The 22,595-nt window shown below is 43.0% G+C and overlaps 1 protein-coding gene across 2 annotated transcripts in view; it reads left to right on the top strand.

Moving 5' to 3' along the window:
• Window positions 1–22,595, top strand: part of LOC311138264 (SLIT-ROBO Rho GTPase-activating protein 3-like) — an 85,129-nt gene that overhangs the window by 16,646 nt on the left and 45,888 nt on the right. For both annotated transcript variants that reach the window (XM_084172946.1, XM_084172945.1), the window contains exons 2-3: window positions 7,211–7,406; window positions 16,445–16,607. In XM_084172946.1, the coding sequence (XP_084029072.1) occupies window positions 7,211–7,406; window positions 16,445–16,607 (359 nt within the window). The remainder of the gene's footprint in view (window positions 1–7,210; window positions 7,407–16,444; window positions 16,608–22,595) is intronic.

The following is a 22,595-nucleotide window of genomic DNA, read 5'->3' as shown; positions in this document are numbered from 1 at the left end:
GTAGCACCATGGTGTAGCCAGAGGACAGCTAGTTTCCGTCCTCCTCTGGATACGTTGACTTCAATACAAAACCTAGGAGGCTCATGGTTCTCACCCCCTTCCATAGACTTACACAGTAATTATGACAACTTCCGGAGAACGGCCTCCAACCTTGCAGCGTGAACTGACATGTCTCCCCAATCAAAGGATCAGAGAATGAATCTAGTACTGAAAGCATAAGCTACAGCTTGCTAGCACTGCATTGCATAAAATGTGGTGAGTAGTTGACTCAAAGAGAGAGAAAGACAGTTTGTTCAGTTTTGAGCAAATTAATTTATTCAAAAATAAAGCAGAAGCAAGAGCTATATTTCGTTGTATTTTTTAATCCACTTTCACTAAGCTAGCTAGTTTAGCCTACTCAAACACCGGCTCAAACAGAGAGGGATGCTATCCAATACTGGAACTCTTCGAAGTCAATTACTTTATTGCCACCGGGGCCCGCCAGTGTAACTGCTAAACTGCTTGCTGACTATACACTGTACTGCATAATTACATTTTTACATTTTACATTTTAGTCATTTAGCAGACGCTCTTATCCAGAGCGACTTACAGTTAGTGAGTGCATACATTACATTTTTTATACTGGCCCCCCGTGGGAATCGAACCCACAACCCTGGCGTTGCAAACGCCATGCTCTACCAACTGAGCTACATCCCTGCCGGCCATTCCCTCCCCTACCCTGGACAACGCTGGGCAAATTGTGCGCCGCCCCATGGGTCTCCCGGTCGTGGCCGGCTACGACAGAGCCTGTATTGTAGCGGGTTTACTAACGTGTTAGTTTTAGTAGCTACGAAGATGTAGGTAGGCTGTGTGTAGCGTGTGCAACCTGTGCATCAATTCTGTATGGGTTTCTAGGGCCGTACTGTAACGCTGTAGAGGCCTGCAGCATCCAGAGAACCGTGCACAAACTGCATATAGAGTACCATCCTTCCATGCCTTTACTGACCCATAAATAACTAGAGCTAGGGCTCTAGGAAGGGAAGGCAAACATCATGAGGCTATTATCTTGATCACACTGATCACATTATAATATCAAACAGTCATTTGATCCTCACATAGAGTACGCTCTAAATGGTACCCTATTATCTATATGGGCCTTGGTCAAAAGTAGTGCACTATGTGGGCGATCCCATGCCAGCGGGAGCAGAAAATGTTTTTGGTATCTCAGATTGTTCTCGCAATTCTCACATAGAAACCTCATTGGGAGGAAGGATGTTTGAAATGCTTTTTGGGCATTTCCACGGTAACATAATTACGCTTTTACTCAATTTTTACACTTTAATTTAGTAGAAGAGTGCATGTGCAAACTTTGGTAACGGAATTACGGTAAAATCGGCCTCAGTTTGTGACTACGTTTTCCCAAAATTCTGTTAAATATAGGCTCCAAATTTAAGATTCGAAGATGTCTGCAGTAAGAATGGGGTATCAGCTATGACATGGCACCTTGAGTTTGAAAAAATATATTTTGGTTATTGAACTACAGTAAGTGAAGTGGGTTTACACCTGGTAACGTAATTATCATGGGTGCCTGATCTGTACTACACAGAAATGCATAATTAAGGATATGAATGTCATTCTGCTCATGTTTCACAAGTTTAGACATCACAGCGCAACACAGCAGAGCACAGTAGAGTACAGTGCAGTACAAGACAGCACAGCAGAGTAGAGTAGGGTTCAGTACAGTATAGTTCAGTACAATATACTGTACTATACTCTACTTTACTGTACGGTATTGTACTACTGTATTGGACTGTACCGTACTCAGTACTGTACTGTATTGCACTGTACTCTACTGTGCTCTACTCACTATACAGTACTGTCCAAAGTTGTGAGACAAATGTCTGTGATAGGTTCAGTTTTGGTCCAGTCCGGTCCGTCTGTAGACGTTAACATCAAGAGAGCGAGAGAGGGAGGGGTTGTCCAGACTCCTCTTGGTTTGACTACCAGACGATGGAAAGACAAAAACAATTATCAGCTGAACATTTATTTTTATTTTACCTTTATTTAACTAGGCAGGTCAGTTAAGAACAAATTCTTATTTACAATGACGGCCTACACCGGCCAAACCCGGACTACACTGGGCCAATTGTGCGCCACCCTATGGGACTCCCAATCACGGCCGGTTGTGATACAGCCTGGAATCGAACCAGGGTGTCTGTAGTGACAAGCACTGAGATGCAGTGCCTTAGACCACTGCGCCACTCAGGAGCATAACTGAATGTCAGTGGAAGGGATGACAGTAGCAGATGACCCAACTGTGGTTTGTGACTATTATGATTTCCCATTAGCCAATTCAGTTGCAGTATAGTTTCGCTATAGATATTTTGTATTTTTGTTGGGTGCATCTCAATATTAGGAAGGTGTTCTTAATGTTTTGTACACAGTGTAAGTGTTGATATTAGTTGGCAGGTGTCTTTACGTCAACATTATTGTGTTTTGATGTATTTCTGATACCTTTTAAGACTTTTTCTGGTAGATGTTTTCTAAGACCCCTTTTGCATCTATTTATCCAGAAATCAAAACCTTTACTTATACCAAATTCTTTAGATGGAACATGTTAGAAACACTTATTTATGCCTTCATTTCCCAAAAAGATAGACTCTTAGCTTTCATTTGACACCCAATTTGATATGGTTCTATGAAATCCACGTTGGTGCTCGTGGGTCCTTTTCGATGGAAATACCCTTTTACATTTGTATCACAAACCATTTTTGAGAAAATCAGTGGCAATTGTATGATTTTTTTGCCTCCTGGAAGACCCTATGATCTGTGACCTGTACGTGATACAGAACAACATCTTGGTATCATTGAACTCCTTATAGTGTGCTCTAAAATATTGAGTTGTCTTGATTGTGAAATAAAACATTTCACATTAAATTATTCAAAATTAAAAGTATTAATATCTCAAAACTACCCTTTCTGATTTTGTTCATTTTAAGACATATTGTATGGAACAATATACTCTACAATTACATCAAATTCCAGAGTGGGCTCTCTGCTAATTCTGAAGGTATGATACATTTAATGAGCACCACCAACACAGTGAATGGGCAAAATGGATTCAAATGGAACTCTGCTGATGACTTGCTGAATATGCAATGCTAAAGGAGGGCTGTGATTGGTTTTCTATGTATAAAATGAGTCGTATCATTAAAAGTACAGAGCCCACTCAGGAAATTTGACGTGTTTGATAAGTATATTGTTTCAAACAATATGCCTAAAAATAGCTCAATCAAACAGGGTAGTTTTGAGATATTAATATTTGTAATGTTGAATAAATTAATATAAAATTTGTATTTCAGAATATAGACATACTCCATATTTGAGAGAACACGATAAGGAGTATAATGACACCAGGATGTTGTCTGTACCAGTTCATAAGGTCTTACAGGAAACATGTATAGGTCTAAAAGGGGCCTAAAATTGCCAATTCCATCATGATTTAATAATGTGATACAAATGTAAAAAGCATATTAAACATCCTTCCTCCCAATGCAGTTCCAATGTGAGAATTGCCAGAACAATCTGAGATACCAAAAATGTTCCACTCCCGCTGGTTTGGAATGCACCCATTGATTACCCTCCATTATTTGATTTTCCACTTAGATGTTCATTTATTATAAATTACCCATAAACTGATGGATAGTTGGATGCGGAAAGTATTACGGTTACATAATAAGAGGAAATCATGTTGTTTGATGCTCTATTTTTACACATGGGCTAGCGAGGTTGGCTGGCAGCAGGACTGTAATTTCTTTCCATTGACACTCCTTTCAGCAGCACATACAGGCTATTAATTGTTTATTGAGAGACTCAGGTTGTGGTCCAAATGGCACCCTGTTCCCTATGTAGTGTACTATTTTTGACCAAAGCACTACATAGGGAATAGGGTGCCATTTGAGACGCATACTCAAAGTTGCCCTTGTCCCAGCCCATTATGCTAATACACAAGGGCTGCTGGGAGGGAACGGAACACAGTGGAACACAGAAGTGGAACACAGAAGTGGAACTCTGGCCAGGCTAGTGGAGATGCATCCAGGGTCCCTTATCCAGGAAGCCATGGAGACCATGAGGGATACATTTCCAACAAGCCGGCCAAGAAAGAGAAGGCACACACACACACACACACACACACACACACACACACTCTCTTGCTATTTTTGTGCTGCTTTATTCATCAATACAAAAACCCCATTGAGAAGTAAACAAAAGTGCCTTTTATGTGCAGGGGGCAGTAGAATCTGGTTCATTGATACATTTCTAAAGACTTCCTGTCTGTTTGCTGGGTAGTGCATGATGGCTAAAGGCTCCCATGCTGGAGACTTGGAGGGGTTCAATCATGATCTCAATATTGCTTAATCAGTTGGACTGGTTCTGTTAAGGGAATCAAGAGAAAAGATCAGTTCACCACCACATTATGGAAATGCCTTGGACCATCTGTTCAGCTACAGAATCTAAAATCTAGAATACTGTTTTTTTTAAACATGATTGTTTGGATGTTTGTTGTACTGTGCTACTAACTGCGCTGTAAGTGGGTCATTGGATTTTACAGAGCTGCGTGTGTCTGTCTGTCTGTCTGCATGCATGTGAGTGGGTGTCAGCCTGTCTGTGTGTGTCTGTTTGAGTGTGTGCTCATAGCTGCAGTAGGAGCCTTAGATGTGAGATGCATGTCTGCTGATTTAGGCAGACAGGATGGAGAATAGGATGTAGGTCAGGGCAGCCTTCTCAGATCTATGCATTGTGCTGCGAGGGACCACAAAGTTTGTCATTCTAAAATGGCACACATTCTTTGAATTACAAGATTTCGGCAGTTCGTATTTATGAAGTTTGGAAACTCACTGCTCCAATTCAAAATCTAAGAATGGGGAAAAATGCCAATTGTTTTTGGTCAGCATTCTGCAATTATAATCAAAATACTTCTGAGTGGAAATATGAGTTAATGGCATATGGCTAAATTTAACCTAAAATAACACGGAATGTAGAAACCTTTGCAGTCTCACATCGCCATTGATTAAGTGTCATATCTTTAAGCAGCATATCAAACTAGGGTTGGGCGCTATCCAGATTTTCATATCATCATACCGTCCTTCTCTCATCCCGGGATAGACAGTATTACCGGCTTAGTACACAAGGGGGTGCAAAAAAAGCCCATTGGGCGTCTGTTACCAGAATGTTACCAACATTAGCACAAGTAATAGCACATTCCATGGAGGCTGCTAGCTAAATATGCTAACGAGCACAAATGAAAATAAACTAATTGACAGGCAATCCAGCTCATAAAGGTAGGAGCTAACGAATGTAATTTTTGGTGAGTTTGGACATTTACAAGCGAATGTGAACAAGAGACATTATGCAAGTGCAACACAATATGATGCCCCGTCACTTTATTAATTCAGCTACCTACTTAGATAACTAGCAAGTTAAACTGAGGGGTCGCGGTTAACGCAAAATTCTGTGTTTTTCACGCAGGAAAATAATATAAAATGCATAAGAAATATCTTGCTGCCTTTTGTAAACGCAGATGTAAAATGCTTCTTATTGTAATTTCTGCTCGACATCAGACACATTCTGTGCTTCAGTTGCACTTCTCCACTCGGATGAGAATTCACGAACGGTCATTCTATCGGCAGACAGCGCTCTAACTGATGTGTAGCTACTTTTCTCTGGTACTTTTCTCAGTGTAGCCAGCCTACTTTTTTCCTGTAAAATGAAAGATTCAAGCAAAACATTAGGAAATGTAGCTGGCTACATTCTTTCTATGTTAAACATTAGAAATATATATTGCTTTTTCATTGTAAGCTCATTTACTTGTGTGGCTGCCAGCCAAATAGCGTTGCACTTCTGTTGTCATCTGATGAAAATGAAGCTATTTTCTGCCGACTGTGTTGCGCTAATGTATTTTTGGTGAAGGAAAACTATAGTTGCATATCCCTGTTCACTCTATTGAAGCAAAAAAACACTGTTGACTTTCAATATAAAATGCGACCCCTGTCAATACACAGCTGGACTCACCTGCTCCCGCTTTCTCCTGTTGTGCTATTTGCAAACAAACAAACGTGACTGGCTCAACTGTTCTGGGGAACTACGGTAAGCTTCATAATGTAAAATAATGTGACAGGTGAAATGAAGAACCCGATATGCTTTATCTCATAAGGTATTTCACAGGTTGACTGCAGGTATTTACTTAAGTAGCTAAAAAATTTAAATGTATAAAAAACGGTATTTCAACGGTATTTCCAAATACCCCGGTATACAGTGTTTTTGGTATACCACCCATGCCTATACTATACGCTATAATATTTGAAGAGTTTACCAATAGGAATATGACTCCCGAGTGGCGCAGTGGTCTAAGGCACTGCATCGCAGTGCTAGCTGTGCCACTAGAGGTCCAGGCTCTGTCGCAGCCGGCCGCAACCGGGAGACCCATGGGCGGCGCACAATTGGTCCAGCGTCGTCCAAGGTAGGGGAGGGTTTGGCCGGCAGGGATGTGGGTTTGTTTCCCACCGGGGACCAGTATGAAAAAAATAAAAATACGTATGCATTCACTAACTGTAAGTCGCTCTGGATAAGAGCGTCTGCTAAATTACTAAAATGTAATATGAACACATTTTTGTATAGTAATCATCCATAGTTATGTACTACTATGTGTAGCTACTGAACGCATGTATCTCCAAAGCGCTCGCGTCAGCAGAGCCACACCAGTGCCACAGTGACTTACTGTGACTTGAGTCCCTATAAGATGATTAATGTAATGAGGCTTGTGATCTATCTGGGCTGACACAGTGTGAGGTGATGCTGATATAGTCTGCTCTCTCTCTCTGTGCTAGCTTCTGGCTCACAACCCTGCTCTGGCCTGAGCAGGCCAGCACCTTGGCTACAGTATTCTACAGCAAGCATGGAGAGCCCAGCACAACACAGTATAGACAGTGACACCCCAGCAGGAAGCATAGAACACTCGCCATACGTAGAGGACAGCAAGATCCAACGCACGCACACTTTTTAAACATTTATTTTGAGAAATTCGTTTTTGTTCATTGTTTTGTATGTACCTTTGCCAAGTTTTTTATCATTTGCCTCCTGCCTGCCTGCCCGCCCTTACGACCGCAAGACACGTTTACCTTTTCACACTGCCCCTCTTTGAAGGTGTGCTTTCCTCCTTTCTAATTGGCAGAGATCCGGAACCAGTTGGTGGAGCAGTTCCGTTGTCTTGAGCAGCAGTCGGAGTCCCGGCTACAGCTTCTGCAGGACCTGCAGGACTTCTTCCGCCGCAAGGCAGAGCTGCAGCTGGAGTACTCCAGAGGCCTGGACAAACTGGCCGAGCGCTTCTCCGCCAAGATACGCACCTCCAGGGAACATCAGCACTTTAAGTGAGTATTGTTGTGTTGTGTGTGTGTACTGTCTGTCTGTCTGGTAACCCTGTAATTGTGCTATTATCGTATCATAGGACTGTATAATAAACAACAATGATATATACTGAACAAAAATATAAACGCAACATGTAAAGTGTTGGTCCCATGTTTCATGAGCTGAAATAAAAGATCCCAGAAATTTTCCATATGCAGAAAAAGCATATTTTTCTCACATTTTGTGCACAAATTTGTTTACATCCCTGTTAGTGAGCATTTCCTTTGCCAAGATAATCCATACACCTGACAGGTGTGGCATATCAAGAAGCTGATTAAGCAGCATGATCATTACACAGGTGCACCTTGTGCTGGGGACAATTAAAGGCCACTCTAAAATGTGCAGTTTTGTCACATAACACAATGCCACAGATGTCTCAAGTTTTAAAGGAGTGCGCAATTGGCATGCTGACTGCAGGAATGTCCACCAGAGCTGTTGCCAGATCATTTCATGTTCATTTCTCTACCATAAGCCGCCTCTAACATCGTTTTCGAGAATTTGGCAGTATGTCCAACCGGCCTTACAACCGCAACCACAGCCCAGGACCTCCACATCCGGCTTCTTCACCTGCGGGATCGTCTGAGACCAGCCACCCGGACAGCTGATGAAACTGAGTAGTATATCTGTCTGTAATAAAGCCCTTTTGTGGGGGAAAAACAAATTCTGATTGGCTGGGCCTGGCTCCCAAGTGAGTGGGCCTATGCACACACACACACACACACACACAAACACAGAGAGAGAGAGAGACACACACACACACACACACACACACACACACACACACACACAGAGACACACAAACACACACACACACAGAGACAGACACACACACAGAGAGAGAGAGACACACGCGCACACACACACACACACACACACACACACACACAGTGAGAGCGAGAGAGACACACACACACACACACAGAGACACACAGATAGACAGGCACACACACACACAGAGACACACACACACACACACACAGAGACACACACAGAGACACACACAGAGACACACACATCCTTATGCACACTTGCTCTTGACTTGACTATGCATCTCCTAGCTTCCTCTATGGTCAATTGGTTTTAGTGGAATCTATATAGATGAGATACAGTGTAGGCTACCAGAGAATAAATTGATCATTCTCTTTCTCTATTCTCCTTCTCTATTCTCCTTCTCTATTCTCTATTCTCCTCTCTCGACACCCCACTGTCCCAGTTGCACCATCCTCACATGAAATGGTCATCATTATTTCTGTCTTTCAAAGACGGGATTCAGAACTCATTGAGTGCTGCACTCACTTGGCTGCTGGAATCTCCATGTTTAATAATTCCATCCATGCCTCCCTCGCTCCAGAGCTCGCTCGCTCTCTCTCTCTTTTTATTTCCTCACCCTCAGTGGCCCTCCTTCCCTTTTTATCAGTTTTGATCTTTTCAGGTTTTCATTTCAGTGTCAAACTCAATAAAAGAAGAGGCACACGACAAACAGAAAAAAGTTAAGTTGCTCAAGAAGAATGTATGCATGGAGAAAAGGGTCATTATAAACAGGGTGGTTCGAGCCCTGAATGCTTATTGGCTGAAAGCTGTGGTATATCAGACCCTATACCATGGGTATGACAAAATATATATTTTTACTGCTCTAATTATGTTTGTAATCAGTTTATAATAGCAATAAGGCACCCCGGGGGTTTGTGATATATGGTCAATATATCACGGCTAAGGGCTGTGTCCTAGCACTCCGTGTTGAGTCGTCCCTAAGAACAGCCCTTAGCCGTGGTATATTGGCCATATACCACACCCCCTCGGACCTTATTGCTTAATTATACCATCTCTAGTTCCGTGCAGTACCAACTGTCCTGTCCTACAGTGCAGATCACTGCAGTGTTGCTCCCCTACTAGTAGTGGTCTGTTATCTGCGATGGACAGCTCAGAGACAGCTTTTACAGTATATAACCTCTATAAGAACTTCTTAGACTCTGTAATTCTGCCAAGATAGTTTACTTTTGATTCAGTGCAGAGCTACTTGCTGGGTCGGGCCCCAATTGAGTTCCTGGAAGCTGACTATATGTCCAGGATCAATCATTCACATCCTCCACCACAGATATTAAGCTATGGGGACATTTTATTAAAGGATGCTGAATAAAAAGGAAGGAGCTGACGAGAGCCCCAGAGGTGTGGGCTGTGGAGTAGCCTACGCTACCTGGAGCAACATATTAAAGCTAGTCTCTTTTAACTCTCCAAGCCAGGAACTTCTTTCCTTATTCTTTTTATTCTTTGTTTTGACATCTTTTCCCTTGTCGGGTTGGAAAGAGAGAGAGGCAGGAGCCCCCAGAGTGGGAAAGACTTTGAGCAGGGTTGGAATCAATTGGAAATTGAAGGCAGTCAATTCAGGAAGTAAAAAAAAAAACGTTTTTTCAATCACTTCTCCATAAACTGAAAAGTAAACGCTATTTTTTATTTATGTGTGTATATATATATTATACAGTGCTATGAAAAAGTATTTGCCCCCTTTCTAATTTTCACTACTTTTGCATATTTTGTGATACTGAATGTTATCAGATCTTCAACCAAAACCTAATATTAGATAAAGGGAACATAAGTGAACAAATAACACAACAATTACATATTTATTTCAAAAACTAAGTTATGCAACACCCAATTCCCCTGTGTGAAAAGTAATTGCCCCCTTACACTCAATAACTGGTTGTGCCACCTTTAGCTGCAATGACTCCAACCAAATGCTTCCTGTAGTTGTTGATCAGTCTCTCACGTCACTGTGGAGGAATTTTGGCCCACTCTTCCATGCAGAACTGCTTTAACTCAGTGACGTGTGGGTTTTCATTTACATTACATTTACGTCATTTAGCAGACGCTCTTATCCATAGCGACTTACAAATTGGTGCATTCACCCTATAGCCAGTGGGATAACCACTTTACCATTTTTTAAATATTTTATTTTATTGTTTTTATATTTTTTAAATACTTTTTTCATATTGTATTTTGTTTCTTTATTTTTTTTATATTTTATATTTATTTTTATTTTATTTTTTCATTTTATTTTATTTTATTTTATTGGGGGGGGGGGTAGAAGGATTACTTTATCCTATCCCAGGTATTCCTTAAAGAGGTGGGGTTTCAAATGTCTCCGGAAGGTGGTGAGTGACTCCGCTGTCCTGGCGTCGTGAGGGAGCTTGTTCCACCATTGGGGTGCCAGAGCAGCGAACAGTTTTGACTGGGCTGAGCGGGAACTATGCTTCCGCAGAGGAAGGGGAGCCAGCAGGCCAGAGGTGGATGAACGCAATGCCCTCGTTTGGGTGTAGGGACTGATCAGAGCCTGAAGGTACGGAGGTGCCGTTCCCCTCACTGCTCCATAGGCAAGCACCATGGTCTTGTAATGGATGCGAGCTTCAACTGGAAGCCAGTGGAGTGTGCGGAGGAGGGGGGTGACGTGAGAGAACTTGGGAAGGTTGAACACCAGACGGGCTGCGGCATTCTGGATGAGTTGTAGGGGTTTAATGGCACAGGCAGGGAGCCCAGCCAACAGCGAGTTGCAGTAATCCAGACGGGAGATGACAAGTGCCTGGATTAGGACCTGTGCCGCTTCCTGTGTAAGGCAGGGTCGTACTCTCCGAATGTTGTAGAGCATGAACCTGCAGGATCGGGTCACCGCCTTGATGTTAGCGGAGAACGACAGGGTGTTGTCCAGGGTCACGCCAAGGCTCTTCGCACTCTGGGAGGAGGACACAACGGAGTTGTCAACCGTGATGGCGAGATCATGGAACGGGCAGTCCTTCCCCGGGAGGAAGAGCAGCTCCGTCTTGCCAGGGTTCAGCTTGAGGTGGTGATCCGTCATCCATACTGATATGTCTGCCAGACATGCAGAGATGCGATTCGCCACCTGGTTATCAGAAGGGGGAAAGGAGAAGATTAGTTGTGTATCGTCAGCGTAGCAATGATAGGAGAGGCCATGTGAGGATATGACAGAGCCAAGTGACTTGGTGTATAGGGAGAAAAGGAGAGGGCCTAGAACTGAGCCCTGGGGGACACCAGTGGTGAGAGCACGTGGTGCGGAGACAGCTTCTCGCCACGCCACTTGGTAGGAGCGACCGGTCAGGTAGGACGCAATCCAGGAGTGAGCCGCGCCGGAGATGCCCAGCTCGGAGAGGGTGGAGAGGAGGATCTGATGGTTCACAGTATCAAAGGCAGCAGACAGGTCTAGAAGGACAAGAGCAGAGGAGAGAGAGTTAGCTTTAGCAGTGCGGAGAGCCTCCGTGACACAGAGAAGAGCAGTCTCAGTTGAATGACCAGTCCTGAAACCTGACTGGTTTGGATCAAGAAGGTCATTCTGAGAGAGATAGCAAGAGAGTTGGCTAAAGACGGCACGCTCAATAGTTTTGGAAAGAAAATAAAGAAGGGATACTGGTCTGTAGTTGTTGACATCAGTGGGATCGAGTGTTGGTTTTTTGAGAAGGGGTGCAACTCTCGCTCTCTTGAAGACGGAAGGGACATAGCCAGCGGTCAAGGATGAGTTGATCAGCGAGGTGAGGTAGGGGAGAAGGTCACCGGAGATGGTCTGGAGAAGAGAGGAGGGGATGGGGTCAAGCGGGCAGGTTGTTGGGCGGCCTGCAGTCACTAGTCGCAAGATTTTATCTGGAGAGAGAGGGGAGAAAGAAGTCAAAGCATAGGGTAGGGCAGTGTGAGCAGGACCAGCAGTGTCATTAGACTTAACAAACGAGGATCGGATGTCGTCAACCTTCTTTTCAAAGTGGTTGACGAAGTCATCCACAGAGAGGGAGGAGGGGGGGGGGGGGTGGGGGGGAGGATTCAGCAGTGAGGAGAATGTGGCAAAGAGCTTCCTAGGGTTAGAGGCAGATGCTTGGAATTTAGAGTGGTAGAAAGTGGCCTTAGCAGCAGAAACAGATGAAGAAAATGTAGAGAGGAGGGAGTGAAAAGATGCCAGGTCGGCAGGGAGTTTAGTTTTCTTCCATTTCCGCTCAGCTGCCCGGAGCTCTGTTCTGTGAGCTCGCAATGAGTCATCAAGCCACGGAGCTGGAGGGGAGGACCGAGCCGGCCGGGAGGATAGGGGACACAGGGAGTCAAAGGATGCAGAAAGGGAGGAGAGGAGGGTTGAGGAGGCAGAATCAGGAGATTGGAGGGAGAAGGATTGAGCAGAGGGAAGAGATGATAGGATGTAAGAGGAGAGAGTAGTGGGAGAGAGAGAGCGAAGGTTGCGGCGGCGCGTTACCATCTGTGTAGGGGCAGAGTGAGTAGTGTTGGAGGAGAGCGAGAGAGAAAAGGATACAAAGTAGTGGTCGGAGACATGGAGGGGAGTTGCAGTGAGATTAGTAGAAGAGCAACATCTAGTAAAGATGAAGTCAAGCGTATTGCCTGCCTTGTGAGTAGGGGGGGACGGTGAGAGGGTGAGGTCAAAAGAGGAGAGGAGTGGAAAGAAGGAGGCAGAGAGAAATGAGTCAAATGTAGACGTAGGGAGGTTGAAATCCCCCAAAACTGTGAAGGGTGAGCCATCCTCAGGAAAGGAACTTATCAAGGCGTCAAGCTCATTGATGAACTCTCCAAGGGAACCTGGAGGACGATAGATGACAAGGATATTAAGCTTAAATGGGCTAGTGACTGTGACAGCGTGGAATTCAAATGAGGAGATAGACAGATGGGTTAGGGGAAAAATTGAGAATGACCACTTGGGAGAGATGAGGATTCCTGTGCCACCACCCCTCTGACCAGATGCTCTCGGGGTATGCGAGAACACATGGTCAGACGAGGAGAGAGCAGTAGGAGTAGCAGTGTTTTCAGTGGTAATCCATGTTTCCGTCAGCGCCAGGAAGTCGAGGGACTGGAGGGTAGCATAGGCTGGGATGAAGTCAGCCTTGTTGGCAGCAGAACGGCAGTTCCAGAGGCTGCCTGAGACCTGGAACTCCAGGTGTGTGGTGCGTGCAGGGACCACCAGGTTAGAGAGGCAGCAGCCACGCGGTGTGAGGCGTTTGTGTAGCCTGTGCGGAGAGGAGAGAACAGGGATAGGCAGAGGCATAGTTGACAGGCTGTAGCAGATGGCTACAATAATGCAGAGGAGATCGGAATGAAATGAACTAAACATCTGGGAAAGGAGAGAGCAGGGCCTCCCTCACCAAAAAAATACAACTCTCCCAACTTCCACCTCAGAAACTATAATTGTTTCACTGAACCACCCGAATAAAACTCTCCCAACTTCCACTTTAGAAATTAGAATTGTTGTAAACTACAGCGGTTCAATGTTTCAAGGAATAGGCTCAACTTACTTTATTCAGCTAGCTAACTATGACGCCATAGCTAACTAGCATGCTAGCATCCAATAACACACAGTTTAGCACCAATACTTGGTTACAACAAACTACCAATAGTGTGTTAACACACTAAACAGATAATTCGTGTCTGTGTCTAGTTCTTTCATAACTCAGCAATAATTAAACGTTGGCTAGCTAGCACAAAGATATTGTATTTAGCTACTACAGTACAGCTAGCTGGTAGTGTTGGCTAGCTAGCAATGGCTGCTGTGTTGACTTTGTTTGAAAAACGGCGTCGCTGCGAACGAATGTAGCTGGCTAAAAGGATATTGTATTTAGTTGCTACCGTTGCTAATAGCTACTCGCCAGCTAGTCCAGGAGGTGAGTTAGCTAGCTAGCTTCGTGCTACACCCGGCACCGCCGAATACAAAAGTAACCTACAATAACTACATACAACAACTACCCACAACAGCCCACGATGCCTACCTATAATACCTAATAATATACAGCCCACGATGCCTACCTATAATACCTAACTACAATCTAAATACATAGTTTAAGCCTTACTCGACAAAGCCCAAGCTATGTATAAAGCCAAACTTACCCGACGCCAGCTGTCTGGGTGGCAGACTGCAATCAGTAGCTGTAATTAAGTACAGCAGCTACCAACCACCTAACGTTAATGCCTCGGATAATGAGGTTAGAAAAACAGCTGAATGGTAGGCAGCTAGCTGGCTCAATCACAGGTACTCTTAAGCGTGAAATAACATTGGAAACAACTAACCACAGTTGCTAAAAGTTACCAGTAGCTACCTGCTAGCTAGCTAGCTTTGTTGGTCCAAGTAGTGGGTTAGCTAGCCTCGTGCTTCGCCGGGGTCCGCCGAATACAATGCATGAAACAAGCATGAACTGCTCGTTTCAAGTCCTGCCACAACATCTCAATTGGGATTAGGTCTGGCCTTTGACTAGGCCATTCCAAAACTTCCAATTTGTTGCTTTTTAGCAATTTTCATGTAGACTTGATTGTGTGTTTTGGATCATTGTCTTGCTGCATGACCCAGCTGCGCTTCAGCTTCAGCTCACAGACAGATGGTCTGACATTCTCCTGTAGAATTCTCTGATACAGAGCAGAATTCATGGTTCCTTCTATTAAGGCAAGTCGTCCAGGTCCTGAGGCAGCAAAGCATCCCCAAACCATCACACCACCACCACCATGCTTGACCTTTGGTATGATGTTCTTACTGTGGAATGCAGAGTTTGGTTTTCGCCAGGCATTACTGGAACCATGTCGTCCAAAAAGTTATACTTTTGAATCATCTGTCCATAGAACGTTCTTCCAAGAGTCTTGATGATCATCCAGGTGCTTTTTGGCAAACTTGAGTCAACTTTTTGAACTACCGTTCAAAAGTTTGGGGTCACTTAGAAATGTCCTTGTTTTCGAAAGAAAAGCAATTTTTTTGTCCATTACAATAACATCAAATTGATCAGGAATACCGTGTAGACATTGTTAATGTTGTAAATGGCTATTGTAGCTGGAAACGGCTGATATTTAATGGAATATCTACAGTTGAAGTCGGAAGTTTACATACACTTAGGTTGGAGTCATTAAAACTTGTTTTTCAACCACTCCACAAATTTCTTGTTAACAAACTATAGTTTTGGCAAGTAATTTTTCCAACAATTGTTTACAGACAGATTATTTCACTTATAATTCACTGTATCACAATTCCAGTGGGTCGGAAGTTTACATACACTAAGTTCACTGTGCCTTTAAACAGCTTGGAAAATTCTAGAAAATGATGTCATGGCTTTAGAAGCTTCTGATAGGCTAATTGACATCATTTGAGTCAATTGGAGGTGGACCTGTGGATGTATTTCAAGGCCTACCTTCAAACTCAGTGCCTCTTCGCTTGACATCATGGGAAATCAAAAGAAATCATATATAAATAAATATATATATATTTATTTATTATTATTATTATTGCATTTTAAATTCAAATCACTTCCTGAATTGACTGCTTTCAATTGGATTTGACCCCAACCCTGACTTGGAGAGACTCTGCTCCTTTAGAAGTCTCTGATATTTATTATGATGTGTCAGTAATAACTCTGGAGAGGAACCTCGACCTATACACTATCTTTTCATTATAACAATTACATCGCATTAAAGAAACGGGCTAACCGTGGTGTAGCGCTATATGACTGGATGTTAGCGTGCTGTTGTTGTTGTGCAGACTCATCCTAAGTCACTTGTTCATTACTCAACCTGTGGTTATTGATGCGTTTGTAGATAAGACTGTAGGTTCCTTATCACATAGGCTTTTTATTGTGATCATAGTATAAAAGATAACTCCCCTCACACAATGTTACTTCAGTCAGCAAGCTAAGCAGAAGATACCTATCTGGCCGTGTGTGAAGTTCTATAAGGAGAGGTGCGCGCTCAGCCAAAGATGCCTATCTGACTGTGATGGTGAGACTTCGTTTCCTTCTTTCAGCGTGTGCTACTTTCTTTTCCTCTAAAGGAAATGAACAGAATGTGAAACGTTTATCTCATCTCCACATCCAAGCTTCATCTCACCTACAGGCTTTCATTTAACAACACCTCACTTTCTCTGCTGTTAATTTCCACACTAGTATCTGCTAAACTACAGATTCCAATAGCTAAACGATAGTGACGGCAAACAATAATATTGGTTAAATTAACCGATTTCAACGGCTGTTATTTCCAGGAAGGACCAGAACCTGCTGTCGACAGTGAACTGTTGGTACCTGGTTCTGAACCAGACAAGGAGAGAGAGCAGAGACCATGCTACCCTCAGCGACCTCTACAACAACAACGTCATCTTCCGCCTGGCACACGTCGGAGAGGATGTCATCAGACTCTTCAAAAAGGTCAGAGAGATGTGTGCTTCATCTTCCCCACCTTCAAATGTATTTTCTTCCCTTTCTCTGTATCACCTGCTCCCTCCTCCTCCAGCTTCTCCTGCTCCACACTACATGTGCTTGTGCATTTATTTTACATCATCTTTGTCTTTTTTAAGTGGTAAACAAACTGCATCTTTTAAAGTATAATCTCAGCTTCTATCCTGCAATTTCTATGTCATTAAATGACTGAAGGATACATTGCTGCATGAACTGTCCCTGTTAATCTTCACCTAAGTATACACATTAGCTATAGCCTAGGACCCATCAGAGCTATAAAGCATGTCTGAGACAGAGTGTTAGAGAAGAGCAGAGAGTGGCCATGGCTCAGGGACTACAGTATGATGGAACGGTCTGGCTGGGGGAAGCACAGATCAGTATCGATCCACAGCAACCGGCTGAAGTCTCACATGATTTATGTCCTCTGGGCATGGATATGCTGTCAGGGGGAGCCGTGATGAGGCTGGCTTACTCTTTCCTGGTGGGTTGGGTTGTTGCTGCCTGGTGGGCTGAGCTGCCTGGTGGGCTGAGTTGTTGCTGCCTGAAGGGCAGCTCAGAGAGAGGTGGCTGAGTAACTGCCTGCTGAAAAATGATAAAATGTCTCCCACTGCAAGAAATGTTGAGTTGTGGTGAGTTGAAGTTTGCTACAATGTCAAGGATGATAGCAGTAGCACCATCTATGCCAGGGTTCCCCAACTAGCGGATTTGGCCCGCAGGTGGTTTTATTTGGCCCCTCAAAAAATATATGTTAGATACACTACCAGTCAAAAGTTTGGACCTACCTACTCATTCAAGGGTTTTTCTTTATTTTTTACTATTTTCTACATTGTAGAATAATATTGAAGACATCAAAACTATGAAATAACACGTATGGAATCATGTAGTAACCACAAGTGTTTAACAAATCAAAATATATTTTATATTTGAGATTCTTCAAATAGCCACCCTTTGCCTTGACAGCTTTGCACACTCTTGGCATTCTCTCAACCAGCTTAATGAGGTAATCACCTGGAATGCATTTCAATTAACAGGTGTGCCTTCTTAAAGTTAATTTGTGGAATTTAATTATGTCTTAATGCGTTTGAGCCAATCAGTTGTGTTGTGACAAGGTAGGTGGGGTGTACAGAAGATAACCTTATTTGGAGTTCAAGTAACAGACACATCTCAACATCAACTGTTCAGAGGGGACTGTGTGAATCAGGCCTTCATGGTCGAATTGCTGCAAAGAAACCACTACTAAAGGACACCAATAAGAAGAAGAGACCTGCTTGGGCCAAGAAACACGAGCAATGGACATTAGACCGGTGGAAATGTGTCCTTTGGTCTGGAGTCCAAATGAGAGATTTTTGGTTCAATCCGCTGTGTCTTTGTGAGACGCGGTGTGGGTGAATGGATGATCTCCGCATGTGTAGTTCCCAATGTAAAGCATGGAGGATGAGGCGTTATGGTGTGGGGGTGCTTTGCTGGTGACACTGTCAGTGATTTATTTAGAATTCAAGGCACACTTAACCAGCATGGCTACCACAGCATTCTGCAGCAATACGCCATCCCATCTGGTTTGGGCTTAGTGGGACTATCATTTGTTTTTCAACAGGACAATGACCCAACACACCTCCAGGCTGTGTAAGGGCTATTTTACCAAGAAGGAGAGTGATGGAATGCTGCATCAGATGACCTGGCCTCCACAATCCCCCGACTTCAATCCAATTGAGATGGTTTGGGATGAGTCGGACGGCAGAGTGAAGGAAAAGCAGCCAACAAGTGCTCAGCATATGTGGGAACTCCTTCAAGACTGTTGGAAAAGCATTCCAGGTGAAGCTGGTTAAGGGAACGCCAAGAGTGTGCAAAGCTGTCATCAAGGCAAAGGGTGGCTATTTGAAGAATCTCAAATATAACATATTTTGATTTGTTTAACACTTTTTTGGTTACTACATGATTCCATATGTGTTATTTCATAGTTTTGATGTCTTCACTATTATGTACTACGTCAGGACATGCAAATCAATTATATTGTAGTCCATGTGGGTTTTAATGACATTATGAAGGGCAGCTCTGAACAGTTGAAACTGGATTTTAAAGAGCTGATTGACTCTCTGCTAGACACTATCAAAAAACCCATCATATCTGGCCCTGTGCCCTCTCTGAATCATGGCATTGAATGCTTTAGCAGGATTCTTGCTCTTCACAACTGGCTATGTGATTATTGCAGCTCAATGGGTGTAACATTTGTTGACAATTTCGATACCTTTTGGAACCAAAACACGTTTTATAAGGAGGATGGGCTCCATCGTAATCATTTGGGTTCCTGGATCCTTTCACAGCATTATAAGGCTGCGTTGAGACAATGACTTAGCAATGCCCCTAGCCCAGCTCAGCTAATCCCTACCATTGTGACACAGAGTTGTCAAAATGCTTCAGCAAATGTACATTACACCAGGGTCGTCGGTAGACACAATATAAGTAACCTAATTTATGTCCCTCTAACTGCCCTGAATGCCTCTGCTGATCCTACAGCTATTGTATGCAGTAATTATGTGCCTAAGAACCAGATTTATACTGTTAGCACTGAGCCGGTGTGCCCTAGGAGGAAGTCCACTGTGTGCAGCTCACCCTGCAGTAACATAAAGAACATGAGCACATCTACTGCTGCTAAGCTTCCCAGTAAAGCAATAAAAACAAGTAAGCATCCCAGAAGGAAAGTGCTCAAAATAGCACACGTTAACATATGTAGCTTAAGAGACAAGGTTCATGAAATCAATAATTTGCTAGTAACAGATGACGTTCATATTCTGACTATCTCTGAAACTCACTTAGGTAATACCTTTGATGATACAGTGGTAGCAATACAAGGTTATAACATTTACAGAAAATATAAAAATGCCAATGGTGGAGGTGTTGCTGTTTTATATTCAGAAACACATTCCTGTGAAGATTAGAGAGGATCTCATGTTAAATACTGTTTAAGTAATATGGCTACAGGTTAATCTGCCTCACCACCATTCTGGTGGGAAGCTGCTATAGACCACCAAGTGCTAACAGTTAGTATCTGGATAACATGTGTGAAATGCTTGATCATGTATGTGATATCAATAGAGAGGTATACTTTCTGGGTGATTTTAAATATTGACTGGCTTTCATCAGGCTGCCCACTCAAGAGAAAGCTTCATTGTAACCAGTGCCTGCAACCTGGTTCAGTTTATCAGTCAACCTACCAAGGTAGTTACAAACGTACAGGAATTATATCAACATGTATTGATCATATCTTTGCTGATGCTGCAGAGATTTGTTTGAAAGCAGTATCCAAATCCATTCGATGTAGTGATCACAATATAGTAGCTGTCACGATCGCTCATTAACGAGAAGGACCAAGGCGCAGCGTGATATGTATTCATATTTATTTCCGTACTGAACACACGATAAAACAACAAACGAAACGTGAAGTCTAAAGGTTACACAACACAAACCTATACGGAACAAGATCCCACACCGACTGGTGCCAAACGGCTGCCTAAGTATGGGCCCCAATCAGAGACAACGAGCTACAGCTGCCTCTGATTGGGAACCACCCTGGCCAACATAGATCTACACGATCTAGACACTAACCATAGAAAACTAAACATAACACGGAATATGCACACCCTGACTCAACAAATAAACGTCCCCTGAGTCAGGGCGTGACAGTAGCCATATCTAGGAAAACCAAAGTTCCAAAGGCTGGGCCTAATATTGTGTATGAGGTCATTCAATAAGTTTTGTAGTGATTTCTATGTTGTTGATGTAAAGAATATATGTTGGTCCGTCTTGTGTAATGAGGAGCAAACAGACACTGCACTTGACACATTTATGAAATTGCTTATTCCAGTTACTAGTAAGCATGCACCCCATTAAGAAAATGACTGTAAAAACTGTTAAATCCCCGTGGATTGATGAGGAATTAAAAAATTGTATGGTTGAGAGGGATGAGGCAAAAGGAATGGCAAATAAGTCTTGCTGCACAACCGATTGGCAAACGTATTGCAAATTGAGAAATCATGTGACTAAACTGAATAAAAAGAAGAATAAACTACACTGTGAAACAAAGATAAATGACAAAGAATGATAGTAAATGCTTTGGAGCACCTTAAATGGAATTTTGGGGAAAAAGGCAAACTCAGCTCCATCATTCGTTGAATCAGATGGCTCATTCATCACAAAACCAACTGATATTGCCAACTACTTTAATGATTTTTTTCATTGGCAAGATTAGCAAACTTAGGCATGACATGCCAGCAACAATGCTGACACCACATCCAAGTATATCTGACCAAGCATTGTAATTTTGAATTCCGTAAAGTGAGTGTGGAAGAGGTGACAAAATTATTGTTGTCTATCAACAATGACAAGCCACCGGGATCTGACAACTTGGATAGAAAATTACTGAGGATAATAATGGACGATATTGCCACTCCTATTTGCCATATTTTCAATTTAAGCCTACTAGAATGTGTGTGCCCCCAGGTTTGGAGGGAAGCAAAAGTCATTCCGCTACCTAAGAATAGTAAAGCCCCCTTTACTGGCTCAAATAGCCGACCAATTAGCCTGTTACCAACCCTAAGTAAACTATTGGAAAAAATGGTGTTTGACCAGATACAATGCAATTTTACAGTAAACAGATTGACAACAAACTTTCAGCATGCTTATAGAGAAGGACATTCAACAAGCACAGCACTTACACAAATGACTGATGATTGGCTGAGAGAAATTGATGATAAAAAGATTGTGGGGGCTGTTTTGTTAGACTTCAGTGCGGCTTTTGACATTATCGATCATAGTCTGCTGCTGGAAAAACATATGTGTTATGGCTTTACTCCATCTGCTATATTGTGGATACAGAGTTACCTGTCTAACAGAACACAGAGGGTGTTCTTTAATGGAAGCCTCCAACATAATCCAGGTAGAATCAGGAATTCCCCAGGGCAGCTGTCTAGGCCCATTACTTTTTTCAATCTTTACTAATGACATGCCACTGGCTTTGAGTAAAGCCAGAGTGTCTATGTATACAAATGACTCAACACTATACATGTCAGCTACTACAGCAACTGAAATGACTGCAACACTTAACAAAGAGTTGCAGTTAGTTTCAGAGTGGGTGGCAAGGAATAAATTAGTCCTAAATATTTCAAAAACTAAAAGCATTGTATTTGGGACAAATCATTCACTAAACCCTAAACCTCAACAAAATCTTGTAATAAATAATGTGGAAATTGAGCAAGTTGAGGTGACTAAACTGCTTGCAGTAACCCTGGATTGTAAACTGTCATGGTCAAAACATATTGATACAAAAGTAGCTAAGATGTGGAGAAGTATGTCCATAATAAAGCGCTGCTCTGCCTTCTTAACAGCATTATCAACAAGGCAGGTCCTACAGGCCCTAGTTTTGTCACACCTCGACTACTGTTCAGTCGTGTGGTCAGGTGCCACAAAAAAGGACTTAGGAAAATTGCAATTGGCTCAGAACAGGGCAGCAGGGCTGGCCCTTGGATGTACACAGAGAGCTAATATTAATAATGTGCATGTCAATCTCTCCTGGCTCAAAGTGGAGGAGAGATTGACTTCATCACTACTTGAATTTATGAGAGGTATTGACATGTTGAATGCACCTAGCTGTCTGTTTGAACTACTGGCACACAGCTCGGACACCCATGCATACCCCACAAGACATGCCACAAGACAGGTCTCTTCACAGTCCCCAAGTCCAGAACAGACTGTGGGAGGCGCACAGGACTACATAGAGCCATGACTACATGGAACTCTATTCCACATCAAGTAACTGATGCAAGTAGTGAAATTAGATTTAAAAAACAGATGAAAAAACACCTTTATGGAACAGCAGGGACTGTGAAGCAACACTAACATAGGCACAGGCACATGCATACACACACACGATAACATACGCACTATACACACACGTACACATGG

Source organism: Coregonus lavaretus (genome assembly GCF_964263955.1).
Source record: "Coregonus lavaretus genome assembly, chromosome: 12".
Lineage (NCBI taxonomy): Eukaryota > Metazoa > Chordata > Actinopteri > Salmoniformes > Salmonidae > Coregonus > Coregonus lavaretus.
The sequence above is the reverse complement of the archived record's forward strand: the minus strand, read 5'-3'. Positions and strand labels throughout refer to the sequence as shown.